This window comes from Pleurodeles waltl, chromosome 6, assembly GCF_031143425.1.
Source record: "Pleurodeles waltl isolate 20211129_DDA chromosome 6, aPleWal1.hap1.20221129, whole genome shotgun sequence".
Classification (NCBI taxonomy): Eukaryota; Metazoa; Chordata; class Amphibia; order Caudata; family Salamandridae; genus Pleurodeles; species Pleurodeles waltl.
In genome coordinates this window covers 1539754697-1539775328 of record NC_090445.1, presented here as the reverse complement: position 1 = coordinate 1539775328, position 20632 = coordinate 1539754697, and the positions used below count along the sequence as shown (strand labels likewise).

Below are 20632 nucleotides of genomic sequence, written 5' to 3'. Positions count from 1 at the left end.
AGTCTACCTTCCACCTTTCCACTCCACCGCTACCAAGATCATCTGCGGAGTCCCCCAAGGGTCCTCCCTCCGCCCCACACTCTTCAACATTTACATGATCCTCCTAGCCAACATCCTTCGACCACACGGAATCACTATCCTCTCCTACGCAGACGATACCCAACTCATCCTCTCTCTCACCCGCAACCCCATCACCGCCAAAACCAACCTACACGCTGCTCTCCTCGACACCGCCAACTGGATGACAACTAACCACCTCAAGCTTAACTCCAACAAAACCGAGATCATCATCTTTGGCCCCAACAAAACCATATGGGACGACTCCTAGTGGCCCACCGCCCTAGACCCCACACCCACCCCGCAAACCATGCATGCAACCTCGGCATCATCCTGGACCCCTCCCTCTCCATGACACAGCAAATCAATGCACTAACCTCCTCCTGCTTCCACACTCTCCGCACTCTAAAAAAATCCTTCAAATGGATTCCCTCAGAGACCAGGAAGACAGTCACCCATGCACTCGTTAGCAGCAGACTAGACTACGGTAACGCCCTCTACGCCGGCACCACACTCAAACTCAAACGCAAACTACAGAGAATCCAGAACACAGCTGCATGCCTCGTCCTTGGCCTCCCCCGCTACGAACAAATCTCACAACACCTCAAATCCCTTCACTGGCTCCCCATAAACAAGAGAATCACTTTCAAGATCCTCATCCACGCAAACAAATCCCTCCACAACACCGGCCCGACCTACCTCAACGAAAGAGTGAACTTCCACACTCCCACCTGCAACCTCCGATCAGCCGACCTCGCACTAGCTACAGTCCCCTGCATCCAACGAACCACCACAGGAGGCAGGGCCTTCTCTTACCTCGCCCCCACAACCTGGAACTCCCTCCCCACCAACCTCCGCAAAACCAAAGACCTCCTACTCTTCAGAAAAAAACTCAAGACTTGGTTGTTTGAACAGTAACCCCCCTCACCCACCCACACAAGCGCCTTGAGACCCTCACGGGTGAGTAGCGCGCTCTATACATTTTCTTTGATTGATTGATTGAAGGGGGAGAGGAGGGTGTGTGTGTGAGTGTGCAAGTGCATGGGGGTGTGCGTGAGTGTGTGCATGTAGGTGGATGGCTGCATGAGGATTTGGGGGGTTGGGGTTTGGGGGGACCTGTATGTTGGGGTGGGGGGTGGGGGATGGTGAGGGTCGAGATGGGGAGGCCTACATGGGGTTTTGGGGGTGAAGGGTTGGGGGGTCGGTTTTCGGGATTCGGGGGGGTTGGGGTGATCTAGGGGCTTGGGGGGGTGGGCGGGTGTAGTGGCAAGGGGGTGGGGCCTGCTGCGTCACATACAGGTGACAGGAATGGTTATTTCTGTCACCAGTATGCCTTCCGCCAGGAAATCTCTGGTGGAAATGGGATCAAAATCCCACCACATGTCCGGCCTCCACTGCCGGGTCGACTGTGCCTACAGCCGGCCCGGAGGTAGAATCTGGCATGGCTGTGGGTGGTAGTGAACTAGCTGCTTTGCAGCCAGTTCACTACTGTGTTCAGAATATGGCGGTCTGGACTGCCATGCCTTTGGCGGTAATGACCGCCACAGCCGGTGTGGCTGTCCAGACTGTCATGTTCATAATGACCACCTATGTGTTTGTCAAGCACAACTATTTTAAAAGTACATTAACGAGTAATGAAAACTTTTTCAGAAACCTTTATTTTATCATGGTCATTCTTGTCATATTTCTTGTCACATTTTATCTATATACTGTATTTATTTTAAGTATTTCTGTATTATGTAATATTTGTGGCTAGTGCTCAGACCTTGATGGGATAACCCCAAAACAAGTCATTACATTGTGTCAGACAGATGAAACAATGTGATACAGGATATTAGGGATACTTGGGCAGTTGCAACAAGAGCAGGCAGAAGGGCTGCCAGCCCAAAACAATGGTAATGTGATCTGTTTACATAGCGCTTGATGTCACTGTTAGGGGTAGATGGAATGTTTCATTCCACCCGCAAAATTGGCAGATTTTGGTGACTCACAAGTAATGTGGAGTTCTGGACAAATTCCGCCAATCGCCAAATGGTGGAATTTTATCTTGTGAGGCTCGAAAATGTGAACAAGATTTGATGTCCCATTGCTCCATTTTCTAACACAGGTGTTCACAGGTGGTTGTGAGTGGTCACAGTAAGAGGGCTGCTTTTCAAATAGATTTGCTGCCACTCAATAGATTTCCTACTTGAGTGGCAACAAAAGCAACTCGAATGGCCGCGCGCTCTTGCGCACCGCATATCGCCTGTGCTGATTTTTCAGTGCTGCTCGCACTACTGGGCTAAATTGGAGCACAACATGCATATTTTCCGCCCATTGGCAGAACTCTGCGAAATCCCATTGAGTTTTTATGTAACTCTGTGGAGCAAAACTACACGAGTCTTTGCTGAGCAGTAAATGGTGCCATTACCTGATTCAACAATCCACATTTGATTGCTTAACCTGAAATCTTCAGAGCACACATGGGCCGAAACCACCACTAAAGGTGTTTTAACCCCATGAGCAGTGGCAGTCATCAACATTGTGAACAGGTGCACCACCAAGGCGGGTCTGCACGGCGCTCACTGCATGCAAATTCTGCTTTTAACCCTCTTGGAAGAGTCTGACTGCTGTGTGCCTGTCTAAAGCACAGGAACTTTGGAGAAGACTGGGCTGTTTGACATATTGAGCCGACAACATAGTTAGCATGAAGTTGTGCAACAAACACCATGTATGATCAAGGGTCTTCAAAATTCCGAAGGGTATATCTTTAACATATGAAGGCATTTTACGCGATTGCATCTCTGCCTCGAGTGGATTTTAATAAAGTGATAGGTTCTAAACATGAACTTAGAAACATTCATGCCCCCACCCGTGGCAAGTCCGTTCTGATAGGTACCCGTAGGGAACATAGGTTAATATTCTTATAGACCAAGATTGAAGTCTAGTAAAACATCGAATTGCCTAGGATCACACAATGTGGTCACACTTGGAGGATAGGACTGCTTTGAGTTTCACTCCTTGTGCAATTAGGCAACTAGATGGGTTGTGTCTCTCTCCCTTTGACATCTAATTTGAATGCTTTGGTTTAATTCTCTGAGCAGCTACATCAGTAACTGTGTTAAAACATATGTTACATCGTAATTTAAGTTTAAAATAGAAGACTTTCTAGACAAAGGTTATTGAGGTAAGGGGCTGAGAGTCAGAATCCACAGAGTGCCTCGGCTTGGCTTCTTTTTGAACCAAGGTCCTTGAGTGAGCCAGAGACAGGCATCCAGCTCAAGTCTGGCTCTAGACTTCAGTGGCTGGCCTACCTCTGCTCAAACTACAGGCCTAGAAGACATGATGCAAAAGAAATGAGGCACCATAGGCCGTCCCACGTGACCTTTATATTCTGTCCTCTCCGTTGAGTTTTTTTCCATTTTTGTCCCTTTTTAGTTCATGCAGGAATTTTACAACCGCACCTTCCTTGATCGCTACGGTGTTGGCATGGACGAAGATCACATGACGGTCCTGTGGTCCCTTACTGTCTCTCTCTACCCACTGGGCGGATTCTTCGGCTCTCTGCTGGTCGGCGTGCTGGTGAACAGGATCGGCAGGTAAATCCCGCCATGTTAGAAAGTGGAGCTGGAGTGGATGGAGCAGTATGACTGGTCGGGTGTGGTCACATGACAGAAGCATACCAACATCACGTCATCTGTTGAAATGATTAACCATGATCATTTCTGCAGTGGTCTCCCCAAAGTGAATTTTCTCTTGCTGCTTCGCATACTTAAATAACAGCTGTTATTGTAAAGTAAATTTTAATTATTTTGTTGGTTTTAGTATGAAAAAGTTGAGCCTGCTGTGCTGCGGTATGAACTTCAGTTAAAAAAAAATATCTTTACAGTTTTAAAGCGACTAAATGGGCCGATGTGAGGATGTATAGTAGGAAATAGCAAGCACTTGCAATGCAATAGGTCTCACTATTGGCATTACAAATATATAACTGGACTTTTCTTGTCACATAAATTGGTCAACCCTGCCGCATAATTAGGTCCTCCCTGCCACATAATTCCAGAGGCCCTGCATATAATTACTGAAGCACTTCCATTTACTCTCTACGATTGGAAGATACTCCTTTTTGTGTCTGTATTGTTGGGTGTACTTAGTGTTCGGTAAAGAACAGAGGTCTTGTCCTTCATCTATGTTTACTCATGAGGACACAGTTGTTGCCTGGTAGAAAAACGCCATCTGGGGAGAATTGATTCCCCGATTGATAATAAGGCAGGACTATTCTCAGCAGTTCCGCCTGCTCGTACCAGAGTAGTGAATAGGGCAACAATCTTCAAATACACATACCAGTGTAATTAACCCAGATCTGCGGCAAACCACACATTTGTAGTACATTAATCAATCGTTCCTTTATTTCTCAAAAATGTTGTTTCGCTCAATATGCCGTATTTATTGGAATCCATTTTATTGGAATTACAAAATGTAATATGTATGTGATTTTCATTTCACAGAAACATTCCAGTCGCTAACATTTTAGTAAACAGTGACATTTTGGTAAAGTTCTTACAACAACACTGCAAGAATTGAAATACAAATACTCTGGAAATCCATAAATTGAGACTGAAGGTGTGGAAGCAGAAGGAGATGATGGGTGGAGCTTGAAAAAGCAGAGTATGACAGTCAATGTATACATCTGTTTAAAAAAAACTAGTGCTCGCCATCTTTCAAAACTTGTTTCTAAAATAATATAAAACGTGGGCTTCCTTGAAATCTGTGATCTAATTTTGGCTGATTGCTTAGTTCACCACATGTTCAAAACAGAACTCGACTGTTCTAAAATGGCCACCAAAAGCCCTGAAGGAGGGGAACAAGCGGCTGCCAAACCTGTTAGCCCAAGTCTACACATCCCATGTCCTCAATTCAATATAACAAAATAATGCTTTATTGACACAAAGGGGAGGATGTGGCATAACATTTAGAGCTGCTGACTTTAGAACTGGAAATCCGGGTTCAAGCTTCTGCATCAGCAGTTAAAAAAAACCATCAAATGTAAATTCCAAACCAAAGAGCAGTTAATTGAAAAAGAACAATAATATGAAACATGAAGCATGGCAAGGAGCCACGTTAGGCTCCAATAGCTATCAGGAATTAAAGTTTGTTTACACACACGTACACGGCTACATTCTGGTTGGCAAATGGACTCAGCTGAGCACATTTTGTGGACACGAGCTAAGTGCCCTGAAACAAGGAGCAGAGCACAAGCAGGAAACTAACAAAACAAGCCGAAGCATATCGGCCCCCCACTGCAATGGCGCGCGAAGGGGAGAGACAAAAGAAAAAAGTAGTGCACCCACACTAAAGTATATCGCCGATCGTGCAATAACCCATGTAACAGGGTCAGTCTGCAAGGCATAACAAAACAGCCTCTCAAGGCAGGACAAACGTAAAGCATTTACCTAGGAAATCAAGGGAATTTTGAAAGACAGACCCAGGAACAAATGAAAGTGATGGGCGTGAGATGGGCGTGGTTAAAGCACACAGAGTAGATTACAACATGTCAAGAGAGCAGTGCTTGCAAGCTGCTAGGCTTGACCTAGTGAGATATGGTACACAGCAGGTGTTCTTTTTCAAATGACCTAAGTGAAAACATGTAACACGATTACTAATGGTATTTTTAGCATGTAAATTCCACCATGGATGTCTGGGCAGGCACTGGAGAGAACTAAACACGAGAGTGAATTCGCCCACCTCTTAGTGCTGGTGATCAAGTGTTCTGGAAAACATTTGCAGAGAATGGAGAAGTTTATCCAATGCAGCAGGATAGATGAAATTAGCACGATCAAGTTAATACTGACTGAGAGCTCAATACATGTCAGAACCTTTCTGAAGACACATAAGAGAGTGAAACAGCCATTATCTACTCTCACCACTTGGTAATTCATGGACACATCAATGTCAATCAAGACCCTGGGCTTCTGCACAAAGTAGTTACAAAGCCTGGCTGTTTGTGGCTGTAATTGTCTACTTCTAACTATCCCTTCATTGGAGTTTTGAGGGGAAGGTGATGGAGGGGTCTTCCCAGTGCTGGGCCCGGGATGGCAGTGAGAACTTGGAGTACCATTGTTGATGATTGTTGAGGTAATTCTTTAAAAGATGTCTACATCTCTTTTATTAAATCCCTTGTGAATGGGATATTGCATACATGTTGTTCCACATTCTGTAGGCATACCTGAAAATAACTTTCCTTTCTGTTTTTTTTAAATATTTTTCTCTTTTTTGACATCCGGTCTGGCTTTGTTCAGGATACTTGTGCTGCAGTGGTTCTGAAGTCTGGAATTAGGCGTCATGCTTTGTGAGAGCTGTTTTGGTGCCATGTGTTTTGACTGTGAGAGCAGAAGTGACTGCAGAAACCAGTGATTTTGAGTTAAAGGGGTCTTGTAATGCCAACCCTTCAGTTTCAAATTTGGGTGCCAGTCCTATAGTTGTCCGCAGCAAGAGACCCCATGGGGACTTCGGCAATGCAAGTCTGAGGGATACCTTTTAAGATCATTGATTCTGAGTGGCTGGCTGGTGGTGGCGCACAACCATGGGTAATCGCTGCTAGGCTTGCCTCTGGACCGTGCTTTGGTGCAACCTCACTACAGCATGACCTATAAAGCAGTTTGCTGGCATGCACATCAATCTGAAATGTAGCCACTAGAATGCATTCAACTGTGTCAATGGAACAAGGGGAAGAGTGTCACATCCAAGATGGGTTAGCAGCACAAAAGCACTTGTGAAAAAGAAAAGGAACTCTGAATGTTTGTCCTCAAGACACTTGCAAAGCGCTATTACTCATACTAATCAAATCATAAAATAACTGAGAACAAACAAAATACTTAGGGACTGCTTTAGAGTTTGGCGTGGGTGGTACTCTGTCGCGAAAGATAAAATAACTGAGAACAAACAAAATACTTAGGGACTGCTTTAGAGTTTGGCGGGGATGGTACTCTGTCGCGAAAGATAAAATAACTGAGAACAAACAAAATACTTAGGGACTGCTTTAGAGTTTGGCGGGGATGGTACTCTGTTGCGAAAGATAAAATAACTGAGAACAACCAAAATACTTAGGGACTAGTTAAAGTTTGGCGGGGATGGTACTCTGTCGCAAAAGATAAAATAACTGAGAACAAACAAAATACTTAGGGACTGCTTTAGAGTTTGGCGGGGATGGTACTCTGTTGCAAAAGAGACGATTCCCATGGTGTAGGGGCATCATTAGTTTTTGTATTTTCAAAAACACAAATATATGTTAAAAGTTTGACAGATAGGGCCGGATTACAACTTTGATGGAGGGGGTTAATCCGTCCCAAATGTGACGGATACCCCGCCCGCTGTATTACGAGTTCCATAGGATATAATGTACTCGTAATACGTCGGGCGGCATATCCGTCACAATTGGGACGGATTAACCCCCTCCGCCAAAGTGGTAATCAGGCCCATAGTATTGTCATGTTGGCGGATCGGTCCGTCAAATTTTTAAAATACACTGACAGGAACCACCACGATTGCAGTACCTGCCAATGTTAAGAGATGCCCGCTGGACTGGCAGACATCTCTAAACTCAGCAGGCTAAGGACCGTGGTAAGGTGAGAGTAAAGTACTGCCCAAACCGACGGTTTCACCTCCGTCCTCCAAACACTAACTCAGACCCTTAATCTGTGATAATAATAAATTATTGCAAAAGGTCCAGAAATCCTGGTGAAGCATGGTGCAATAAAGAACAAATCAGATAACATAGAATACCTGATAGTCTATGCCTTAGAGTCACAAAAAGTGCTGCACACGTAATACATCACAGCTTCTGATGCTTGTGAAAAATAGCAGAACTCCTCCCACACATATGTTCATGGATTACATTGGAAAGAATTTTGTCAAGATGTTGATATCTACAGATGGTGAACTTTGGGAAGGACTTTTGCATATAAATGGGAAAAATCCATACTTAAATGTATTTCAATTCAAACAGAGAGGGTTTCTTCTTTGTCATAAAAATATTTTATTTTACTAGTTGTGGATACTCATGTTTGCGCTGCAACATTCCCAAAGTAGCAGACGCTTCAGAAAGGCACTCTGAATGTAAAATAATTCAAATATTTTCTATTGCTTTCTAAGGGTTGATGCTTGGAATCTTAAATGGGCCCGAATGAGTCATATACATAGAAACATTGCAATTTACTATGTTGTTCGCTGGGGTTAATATTATAAAGTAGTTCTTCCAGAATCCCAAGTTGTGTTCACAGAAGCCAAATTGGTAGTTAGCTAAAATGACTAGGATTGAAGAGGAACTTATTTTCGTGCAACAAATTGCTTCCATTCAATTCAAAATCATTGATTGTTGCTGAATAATAATTTGAATATGTTCTGCCGAGTGTAGTTAGTTTTCTTACTTTAAGAGCCCATGTATTTTTATAGCATTGTAGTCACAGTTCTGTTTTAACTTTGTGCTGAAATGTCCTAATAGATAGACAGACGTGCGACAGATGCGCTGCCCAATTAGCCTTTACCTACATAATTGCCTCATGATTTGCCTTCCTAATTGCATACTTTAGTCAGCCCAAGCGTATGATTTTCTCCTCCTGTGTCATTCCAGTAGCCCTGTCTGTAAATTAAATACAGATCAGAGCAGCTGGAACTCAACCCATTGGGTTATCTCATTGCCTCTCTCCCGCTGCAGGAAGGGGACCCTTCTCTTCAACAACATCTTCTCCATCATCCCAGCAGTGCTCATGGGGACAAGTGAGCTGTCGCAGTCCTTTGAGGTCATCATCGTGTCCCGCCTCTTGATCGGGGTGTGTGCCGGTAAGGGCGAGCAGGAGCATCATGGGGCAGAGGGTAGTAGGTATACTCTAGGGCAGGGCAACTTAGAGAGGATGGTGGGGGTTGCATGCAGTTGACAGTTTCTGGAGAGCAGGTAGGTTATTTCAATTGTCTACTGAAAGGCTTAGGCAGTAGACATTGTCTGAGAAGTGAAAGGTATCTTTTTTCACTTCTTCAAAGTGTACTTGAGATCTTTTATTAGTTGTGCTTTCCTGCAGCAGTGCTGGCGGGTGTATTTTAGGTCTACTTCAGACAGGTTAGCGTTGGCTGACCTTGTATCATTAATTCTTCTAAAAAGTGCAATAAGTAAAAGCAGAGAGAGTGGTCTTTGGGTTCAGGCCCTTTCAGCTATTGGTTTTCATGTGTTGTTCCTGGCTTGCTATTGTGTGGCTGGGCTATCCATCAAAGCCATGGCATTTAGCGGACGGGTACATTGTCACATTTGTGTTGTTGTGTGGCTATGATGATGGGGTTCATGTGATTCTTTTGTTAGACTAGAGCCAGTACATGCTCTTGATGTCTAGGTTTGACTAACACAGCAGCTGTGTGCAAGACCTTTGTTACCAATGCTTTATAGTATAAAGGGCATGGGCTTTGACTCCACCAGAGGAATTTTTTGATCTCACCCTTGGTTGTTTAGTGTAACTTTCCTCCCCCTACGGAGTACATTCATGGAAATGCATGGGAGAGTGTTTTATATCTCAAAAGTACACTTAAACCTCAGACATTAAATTATTGATCCCATATACATCTTGCATATACAAAGCAATTGTTTTTGTTTTGAGTTTTTACTACAGCATGCAAGCCAGACGTATTGACTTTGTCTATGGATGGTATACTCTGCTGACACCAGAACATTTTAATTGCTGGCTTATACGTCTTTTTGTTCAGGAAGTACTCATTGCTTGGCTGGCCTAGCCTATTATAAATGTAAAGTGTTGTACACTAAACACTCTAAAGGACTCATTTGTTTCAACATGTTGTTGGATTTACTCGTTTATTGTTCACAAAGGCAAAACATATCCACACATAGGCTTTCTTAAAGGTGCAATGAAAATACTGGCCCTTGGTCAAAATAATCTACAATGCAATATTTTGCTGTGTGTGCCTAATATGTTCTCCACTTGCAGTGCAAACTGCCTCTTACGACTCCTGTTATTAATATTCTTCTTTGGGGGAACAGCTTAACTTTGCTATTCCAATCTGTTCAAGAATGAGGCCTACTCTCAGCATCTGTACTGTGGCTTCATTGTGGGATTTTGATAAGATGTTGCTTCATCAAAGGGAATTCCTTCTAGATAACTAGAGGCCTACAAAGTTGGTCAGCTATTACCAAACACTACCACTAATAATAAACCAGACCTATAGGCTTTGTCAAAGCTTGCTGTTTTTGTCACCCCTGTCGATGTGTTAAAATTAGCTTGAAAATGCTCTACTGGAGAGTGCTGAGTGTGCTCAGCTGTGAATATCCGTTGCCACCATAATGCCAGGCGCAGACCACTGTGAGATCATGTGAGACAGGCAGCATGTTCCAAGCACACAGATACTTTCAAACTGTTCCATGAGGCTCAAAAGAAAAAGTCCTACTGAGAATCTGAGGTCACAACCTGATTATGTACATGTGTATCCAGCATCGGTCCATGGAGACTGAATCTGTGTCAGGTATTCGGGATAGCCACATGAGTTAAATTTGCATACATGTAACTTTGTGAGTGGTAATCCAGCAAATATGGCATGGATCTAGCTTACGTTGGTTGCCTGTTGTAACTGTTATCTGTTTTATGTAGCAGAGTTCAACGTACAAGAGGTATTTTCACAAAAGTAAATATGTGAATAGCAATAACGTAAGAGAGAGGGGAGCCCAATTGAATTGCAGCATTTGTAAAGCACTTTCTACCGCTCTGCAGGGTGCTGAAGCACTTAACGACACAGATCCCAAGATATACCATATAGGATTTGCAATTGGGAGAGCTTTGTTATTGATGTAAGCCTTGGTGCTTAATGTGTTATGCGTGATGGCCACCTCCTCTCATATTATGGGGCACAATGCATGGAGGAGTGACCAGTGAGTATAGGTGAGAGATAGACGCACAAACCATAATTCTAATAGGTTCTGAACATTTAGGTAGCTACACGGCACCAGCCTGTCTGTAAGGGCAGCGAGATGCTCAGTGTATGTACAACAAAAAATACAGGGGGAAATCAAAGAAGCCCCAGAAATCCATATGGCACCATGTGCCATCCTGAGAGGTAAAAGGATCTCAAAGGTGAAAGGAATGGAGTGGATGACATGAGCAGTAGTAATGCACTCGGTTTTTAAATGTAAGAATACTGCGTACTGCTGAATAATACCCCCTCCATGAACGAGCATGGAAATGCAGGAGCAATTAAGCTGGCGGCCTGAGCAGAAACTACAAATTCTTTAAAAGGCCCAGACACCATCTACTCCTGCTAGGCCAATGGAAGCCAACATTATGAGCAACGGTTTGCACAAAGCCCCTCTCAAGCTTCATAAGATGCACAAAGGCAGCCGAGCACCAGTCCCCAAGCGCTAGCCTGGTCATGACTCGGACTCAAAAAGACCTGCACCCGTTACATGAGAGAGTGGGAGACAAAGCGCCTGGTTTGTTGCTTCCCTCAAAGTGCAAGAGCGGATCAGCCTGCCTCGCATCACCTTTCTGTCCTCACTCCTCCACTTGAGCATAACACATTTCCGTGCTCCTTCTAGCTTGTGTAGGATGACATCCTCTTGGCCTTCCAGAATGACCTTCCAGAAAACGTCCACTTTCATTATTACTAGTGAATGACATTTCAAGGTGAAAAATGCTTTACATTCATTTGTAAGGTCAGATTGGCACAAAAAGCGGCCCAGCCACTAAAGTAAAAGTGCCCCCCTCTAGCAAACCGGACCGCCAAAACAGTGCACATTTGCACATTAGGCCAGTTCTGAACTTGTAAAGACAATCTGTATGAGTATTTTACAACATTGCAGAGTTCACGCTTTTGTGTTACTGCAAGCAATATTTGTGGTAATATTGGGGAAATCAACAGTGAACACAGGCCCACCTGGCCAAGATACAGGCCCACAAACTGCTACAAAACTTCCCACACACTGACATGTCAGATCTGCCCATCCGGTACTATCGATTACTCTACAGGCCTGTCGGACCCTGGCCGCTTCTGATATCACACAGAAGGTATTGAGTAACGCATGGGAGTCAGTGCTGCAGTGTAAACCAACCAGCTCAGAGTTCTAAGACAAACATCGAAGTACAAAGTTCAGAAGCCCGCTTACAATCTATCTTTGTTACCAGGTCCTCCACAGTATTAGGGATACGTTGACTGGGAAAAGGACACTTTAGCATTGTTTTAGTGGTGTGCTGACCAGCGTGTGTAAGCGGTATAACACATGCTCTTACGGTGTCTGTCCTCGTTGTAAAGCATAAGCTCTGGCAGGTCCTGTCCTATTTAGACAACACAAGCTCTGACAATTTCTGTCCTAGTTGTACAGCAAAAGCTCTGACAGTTTCTGTGCTAGTTGTACAGCAAAAGCATCCTGCTAGTATCCATCCTAATTGTACATCACAAGCTCTGGCAGTTCTTGTCCACGTTTACAGCTCAAGCTCTGACAGTTCTTGTCCTAGTTGTAGAACACAAGCACTCTGCTAGGATAGATCCTAGTTGTAACAGCACAAGCTCTGACAGTTTCTGTCCTAATTGTACAGCACAATCACTCTGCTAGAATCTATCCTAGTTGTACAGCACAAGCTCTGACAGTTCTTGTCCAAGTTTACAGCACAAGCTCTGACAGTTTTTGTCCTAGTTGTACAGCACAAGCACTCTGCTAGTATCTATCCTACTTGTACAGCACAAGCTCTGACAGTTCTTGCCCTAATTGTACAGCACAAGCACTCTACTAGTATCTATCCTAGTTGTACAGCACAAGCTCTGACAGTTCTTGTCCTAATTGTACAGCACAAGCACCCTGCTGGTATCTATCCTAGTTGTACAGCACAAGCACTCTGCTGGTATATATCCTAGTTGTAGAGCACAAGCTCTAACAGTTTATGTCCTAGTTGTACAGCACACACACTCTGCTAGTATCCCTCCTAGTTGTACACCACAAGGTCTGACAGTTCTTGTTCTAGTTGTACAGCACAAGCTCTGACAGTTTCTGTCCTGGTTGTACAGCACAAGCACTCTGCTAGTATCTATCCTAGTTGTACAGCACAAGCTCTGACAGTTCTGTCCTGGTTGTACAGCACAAGCATTCTGCTAGTATCTATCCTAGTTGTACAGCACACACACTCTGCTAGTATCCCTCCTAGTTGTACACCACAAGGTCTGACAGTTCTTGTCCTAGTTGTACAGCACAAGCCCTTACAGTTTCTGTCCTGGTTGTACAGCACAAGCACTCTGCTAGTATCTATCCTAGTTGTACAGAACAAGCTCTGACAGTTTATGTCCTAGTTGTACAGCACACGCTCTGACAGTTCTTGTCCTGGTTGTACAGCACAATCACTCTGCTAGTATCTATCCGAGTTGTACAGCACAAACTCTGACGGTTTCTGTCCTGGTTGTACAGCACACGCATTCTGCTAGTATCTATCCTAGTTGTACAGCACACGCACTCTGCTAGTATCTATCCTAGTTGTGCAGCACAAGCTCTTTGCTGGTGGGATGTATGCCGGTTGCTCTCCAGAACCGCTTTGCTTGTTTGTGTGCTAAATGCAGTGCACATTGCACATGCATACTGTACTGAATTGTGTACTAGCTGCACAGCACGGTCGATATGTGCTGATTGTATGGTATATTTACAGAACGCACCAAATGTGTTCCGGTCTGTGTGCTTGCTGTATATCAGTTGAATAACGTGTGCTGATCTTTGTGCGAATGGCACAGCACGAGCATGTATGCGGGTCTCTGTGCCATTTGTACGGCACGAGCATATTGTGTGCCGCTGGCCGGTGTGCTAGTTGCACACATCCGTGTGAATAACATGTGCGGGCCACTGTGCCAGCCTCTGTGCTATTTGTACAGCATCGGTGTGAATAACGTGTGCTGGACTCTGTGCAATTTGTACATGTGCTGGCCTCTGTGCTATTTGTACAGCATCCGTGTGAATAACATGTGCTGGCCTCTGTGCAAGCCTCTGTGCTATTTGTACAGCATCCGCGTGAGTAACGTGTTCTGGCCTCTGTACTATTTGTACAGCATCCGTGTGAATAACGTGTGCGGACCTCTGTGCTATTTGTATAGCATCCGTGTGAATAACGTGTGCTAGCCTCTGTACCAGCCTCTGTGCTATTTTTACAGCATCTGTGTGAATAACGTGCGGGCCTCTGTGCTATTTGTACAGCATCCGTGTGGGTAACGTGTGCTGGCCTCTGCTATTTGTACAGCATCTGTGTGAATAACGTGCGGGCCTCTGTGCTATTTGTACAGCATCTGTGTGAATAACGTGCAGGCCTCTGTGCTATTTGTACAGCATCCGTGTGGGTAACGTGTGCTGGCCTCTGCTATTTGTACAGCATCTGTGTGAATAACGTGCGGGCCTCTGTGCTATTTGTACAGCATCCGTGTGAATAACATTGCTGGCCTCTGTGCTATATGTACAGCATCCGTGTGAATAACATTGCTGGCCTCTGTGCTATTTGTTCACCATGTGCGAAATGCTTGCGTGTTACTATCACCTCTCTGACCTCTTTTTTCTCTTCTTCATTAAACCCTCCACCCTACAGGTATATCGTCAAACGTGGTGCCCATGTACCTGGGCGAGCTGGCCCCCAAGAACCTGCGGGGCGCTATCGGGGTGGTCCCCCAGCTCTTTATCACCGTGGGCATCCTCATGGCGCAGGTCTTTGGCATCCGGAGCATACTGGGGAACCCTGAAGGTAAAGGGCCATGGAGCACGGGACGGGAAGGAAGTCTAGTGCTGCCATTAAGGCAGGGTAGATATTTGCTGACAGATGCTGCCATTTGGAGTAGGTCACGAGGGATGGCGGTAGTCCCCTCCTCCTAGGTACGCACGCATCCTTCAGCTCTGGGAGGGGTGGAGGCTGTTTTATGAGGGCACACAATGTCTTTTATTGATAGCACTTCAATCTAATATGGGCACTCGAGCGCCCTGTGCAGACTGTCCTGTCTTACTTCATGCTACACTAGTGCACTCTCTATACACCTGGGTGCAGCATTGAAAAGCTGCGGGGTCTATTCCGGAAGGAATATATGTGTACATTTACGCACATGCATATGTACTACTACACCTAGGTATAAATCTATGCGTTTTCGCTCTACTCCATTTCTGTGTAGATGAAACTCTAAACATTTTTGCTAGGCACCATTTCAGAATATAGTTGCACACCTAGATGTAGACTTACATCAAGTGGTGGAACTTCCTACAATTTTTATAAATGTAAAGTTTCTACTAGTAACTTTGCACACGTGCGTGTAGATCTCCACAACTGTGGCAGAGATCGCCCTATGGAAAATTATAGGGAAATAATAAAGTTTAATATCCTTTAACAATGATTATAAATATTTTAATGTCAAATAAATCTAAATCTGCAAAAATGTAAATATTGGTAGAAATAATATGAATAACAGTGGAAACAACACAATATTAATATATACAATATTTATATTTACCTAGAACTAATAAAATAAAATGTTACAACATATTATCTCATCAGGTTAAATATGTATTAAATAATAAATTAATTCACGTACATTAATTTAATTTATAAATAATAATGTTTGAAAAATCCCACTATCACTCATATTTTTATTTTTATTTAATAGGTAGTAAGTTTTGTTACATATTATGTGATTAGTTCATTTGGATTATTTTAATTTTTTATTAAAAGTTTGTTTCATTTATTTTTTAAATGATCTTTATTACTTTAAAAAAATAGTATACTTATCAATAATTAAGTATAGATTTTCAATTATTAGAATATATTCTTGTAGGTCACAGCCCAAGCATGCAGTGGGAAGCCAATCCCCTGCTGTGGGTGGCCTTCAACATGCATCCAACCCCTCACTGTGGATGCCCATTTCCCTGCATACGCTCAATTTACATTTGGTTTTAGTATTTTTTCTTTAATTATCACTGGTTACAAGGGACTCCCACGATAACGGTGCTAAAGATTCACCCCTTCAATATCACAGTACTGTGCAAACTTCATGAAACCACGGCTCTGAAGCTTGCGTGGCAGCTAGCGCTGGAGTTCCACAGTAGCTCATGGCTGTGCTGTATCATGTCCCACGAAATTACCACAGAACTGCCGACCCGAAAAATAAAATATTTATCCTGTCTGATAAGATTGTCCTTCTAGGTCTCCCACACAAGGTGTCTAGGGCCCAGGTATCCCTATCCCTACACTACCTCATTATACTATTTTTTAAAAAGAACTTCCAGGCCACAGGGACAAAGTTCTCAAGTCCTATAATGCCCACCACAACATTTTTTTCCAAGTTGCAGCTGGCCAATCAGATCATGTGATACTGCGGGACTAGTACTAGTCCTGCCGCACTAAAAAGACAGAGGGGAGGAAATACTTCTTCATCCAATCAAAGATCCTTCTGTTTTTTACATTTTTGTACTCTGGGAATCCATCAAGAGACTTCTGGCCCAACGATACAGATATAGCTATTTTTTTAAAAACCTTTCAGGACCACCACAAGCACTTTTTTCAAACACAATTATCCTAAATTGGCCAAATGGATTTACACCAAATTATGAAATGCACGTTTTCTGTGTAAAGTTCTGATTTTTTGGGCCAAATTTGGTGTAAATCTGGTCAGCCATTTTTTCAGTAGCTGTCACAGAAGTTTCCTATGGGAATTAATATGAGAAATCAATATTTTGGGACAACCTTTGTCTTGGCTTCTTCTTGGTGGACCACCTCGAAACGTTCCTGGGGTGGATGGACTTGGTTTCTTTGGCAAGTTTAGTTACAATTCATCAAACAATGCCAACGTTATTAGCGAAACTCTGACCTAACTATAACTAAACAGTGGGATAACCACCACTGTGTAAAATATATATACATTCCTGCATCGCATCAGGTATATATATCATGTAAAAATGAATATAAATAATGTACTCTGTGTATTCTCGTTGTCAGTTTCTGAATCTCCACCTATCAATCCTTTTACCTGCCTCTATGCATACATCCCCAAATCAATAGTATTGCCCCAGACTCTACGTGCATAATTTTGTTTAGACAAGATAATCTAATAAACTTTGGACCTTAGACTGTCATGTTTTGGGCAAACAGGCTCTTTACTTAGCAGCAATTACATTTCAAACAGGAATGTTGTACAAAGTGATGGGAAGGGTACATAACGCAGTGCTCAGATTGGTGCTCTGAACATAGATTAAATGAGAGCGATCGATTTATGGCTTATCGTTAATTATTCAACCCTTTTAATACATAAATATATGTAACCAGAAGCACAAGCAAGGATGTATTTATTTATGACAATTGAGGTCTGTTGTAACAGTCACCCTTTGCCTTCTATGAGCAGGACATGAACTTTTAGCGTTGATTTAAATCTTGGAATGAGGGGCGTTTCCAGATGACCGGTGGTAGCGTGTAATGGTGGGGACCCATGCAAAGTAAAGGATCTGGATCCTGGATTCAAGGCATGGTGGTTTGAATGGTTGGCAGACAGTATTTTATGAGTGGGAGTGTTCAGAAAAGTAATCAGAAAAGTAGTTGAGGGATGTCTTGAATACTGGTGTCAGGAAATGGTAACATAATTTTTTTTACAATTAGTGTGTCAAGGAAAATTTAATAAGGTGTTGGTGGTGAAACTTAGAACCTTGTCTACCAGCTAGAAAGAATGCAGATTGAGGATCAGTAGCAGACTACTACAGTAAACTAGGATCACTAGCAGGCTACCATAGTAATCCAATTTATTATATAATAGAAAAGGGACCAATACTTAGGCTGTGTGAAAAAGGATTAATAGTTGGATCTTTTGTATGTTAAATGTCTGATACTGCTCTACAGTTGTAGCCGTAATAATGAAAGATTACATTCACATGGAGAAACTGTACAGAACACCAAGACTTCTAGTAGAGGGGATTCAAACTGAGGTAATAAGAGAAATAGATTGTGTTTGGTTGGAAGGTAGTTACCAATGAAGATGGAAAGGATAGGGCCGCTATGTTGGATGTGTTGAGCATGAGAAATCACAGAGTCATCCAGTGACACATGGCAGAAAGACAATTGGATATATATAATTGGCAGAGGAGATGATGGTAAGTCAGCCACAATGTCTTTTAATGGTGATTTTGTATTTTCAGTGGATTGACAATGATTATTATAATGATGTTTCTCTCTCTTGTCCCCCCAGGTGAGGGGGGAGTTGTATTTTTGATGGAATGGATCAATGAGGAGGGTCATCTCTGTGGTACCCTAGGATGGTATATATTTGTGATGGATCATTGATTATTGTCCTATTTTGTTTCTTAAGGATAGAGTCCATTTTGTATCTTTGATGGATCAATGATCCTGATGGCATGATTGTCACCAAGGGAATAGAGAATTTTGTATTTTCTATGGTTCAACAGTAACAATTACTTTTCTTTTGGCTGTTGCCCTGATGATGTGGGTGAGGTTATATTTTTTTCAATGAACTGACGAAGATCATGATGGTGACAATAATGATTATGCTCTTTCTGCTATCCCCAGGGGTGTAGTAAGTTTGTATTTATGATGGACTGATGATGATGATGATCTTATCTGTTCTCTCCGATGATTTGAGTGATAATGATGACTGTGATGATGGTCTTATCTGTTCTCCCCGATGATGCAGATTTGTTTATTTTTTTCAACAATGATCGTGGTAGAGGGCTGGCCAGCAAGATGGCGGGCTAGACGTGCCAGAGTGAAGCTCTGATCGGGCTTAACATAATCCTGCTCCTCCGCCACCAATATATCTCCATATGCCCTAAACGTTTGTGTCCCCACTGTCTCCAAACCAGAATCCTGAAGCTACAATGAAAACAGAGCATTTTAGACAAGAGAAACATGCATCAGAGGCAGACCACCAGGCTGTGCTAGATGGTGGCTCACGAGGCGTAGAGACTGCCTTGGAGCCACGCAGCCCCCCCACTCTACAGCCCGGGAAATTGCTAGGATACTCTGACCACCCCTGCAGCTGACTAGCCCCAGATGCTGTTGGCTGGACCCACTTGCTGAAAGACAGAGCTGGCGAGCCGACCCTGGTGAGAGGGGTAGTCGCCGGACGACTCCGGAGTGTGGAGGTGGCTGCCTGGCCTCTGCGAAAGAGCAGCAGACGGTTCTTGGAGGAGCGGTGCTGGCCCCTCCGTAGATGCCTGGACGTTGCAGCTGGTGAGAGCGAGCTGAGATCAACCAGACCACAACTAGGGGTTGCGGTGCAGCAGGTGGTGCCCTCCCCTCCTGGGTGAGTGAGAAATGTGGGGCAGGCCTGGCCGGCATAGGAGACCAGCGACTACTGCTGGGTGATCCTGCCGCTGAGGGAGAAAAGAGACATATTGCCGGGACTCACCGGGTAGTGAGGAGGTGAGCTCTCCCCCCAGCAGAGTGGCAATGGGGCCAGTCGGCCCTGGAAGAAAGCACCCTCCCCATCTCATGCTCTGGCAAAATTGGCTGCAAGGGAGGGGCGGGAGGGGACTGGGGCCAATCGATGAGTCGGTCTAGGCACCACGGTGAAGGTGAACATGCATGAGAGGCCTTGTCGGATGATGCAAAAGTGGATTTAAACTGCAAAGGGCAGAGACAAGGTTTAGTGCAGGAAAGCATGCATTCTCCCTTCCCTGTTCCTCTGAGATGCCGGCCATCAGCAGAGGGCCCGCGAACAGGCCTTGACTGGAGAGACTAATTGAGATTGCAAACAATGCTAACAATTAACACAGGTGAGAACGCTGTTAATTGCTATCGCAGGGAGGAACAGTGAATACAGAAACAGAGTGGACTTTAGTAGAAGCCATCAGAGGACCACAGTACCATTATTGTCAAATACATTTTTTTTAAAAAAAACGGTCATAAGTAGGCAATCATCACGTCCTCAGAGCACATTCAGCTGCAAAAGAGGTCCCCTGCGTGGTGTATTGTGACAATGTGCTTTAGCAAAACTTGGAGCTGACTTTGCATAGCTGAGCGGCTTCAAATGCACTGCTCTGCCCATCGATATAGAGAGAGAGGTCACTACTGAGCGTATCGTGACACAACCTCTTTGGCAGAAGAAAACTGAAAATTCACATTGGAGTTGGCAATTACACTCGCATCCTAAAGCACACCTTAAACTGGGGCAAAACCTAAGATTACCCAATTCTATGACAGTCAACTCGTTTACTGGTGGCTATAATGGCAAAGGATAAAGAGCAGAAGTCCTCCAGACAGGGGAAACTAGACAAGTATGCCAGGGTGATGGAACACCACCAACCAGAGGATCCAACACCACCAGTACCAGACAATGTAGCACTTCTGATGGCAATAAATCAGTCTAGAACAGCACTGGAATTGTGTATTGAAGAGGTACTTCCGGAGGTCACACTATTGAGACAGGACCTCAGAAAAGTTGCAGAGAGGGTCACCGCAGCAGAACGTTTTGTATTGGAACTAGAAGATGCCCAGCACACAATGGCTCAGGAGATGAAAGAAACCAAAACAATTGTCAAGGACTTGATATGGAGAGTCGATGACGCAGAAAATTGAGCAAGATGTAACAATCTCCACTTTGTTGG

The 20632-nt window shown here is 43.9% G+C and overlaps 1 protein-coding gene across 1 annotated transcript in view; it reads left to right on the top strand.

Annotated features, from left to right (window-relative positions):
• LOC138302161 (solute carrier family 2, facilitated glucose transporter member 5-like) overlaps window positions 1–20632 on the top strand; it is a 91706-nt gene that overhangs the window by 32133 nt on the left and 38941 nt on the right. The window contains exons 3-5 of the mRNA XM_069242516.1: window positions 3475–3635; window positions 8747–8871; window positions 14631–14783. Coding sequence (XP_069098617.1) covers window positions 3475–3635; window positions 8747–8871; window positions 14631–14783 — 439 coding nt within the window. The remainder of the gene's footprint in view (window positions 1–3474; window positions 3636–8746; window positions 8872–14630; window positions 14784–20632) is intronic.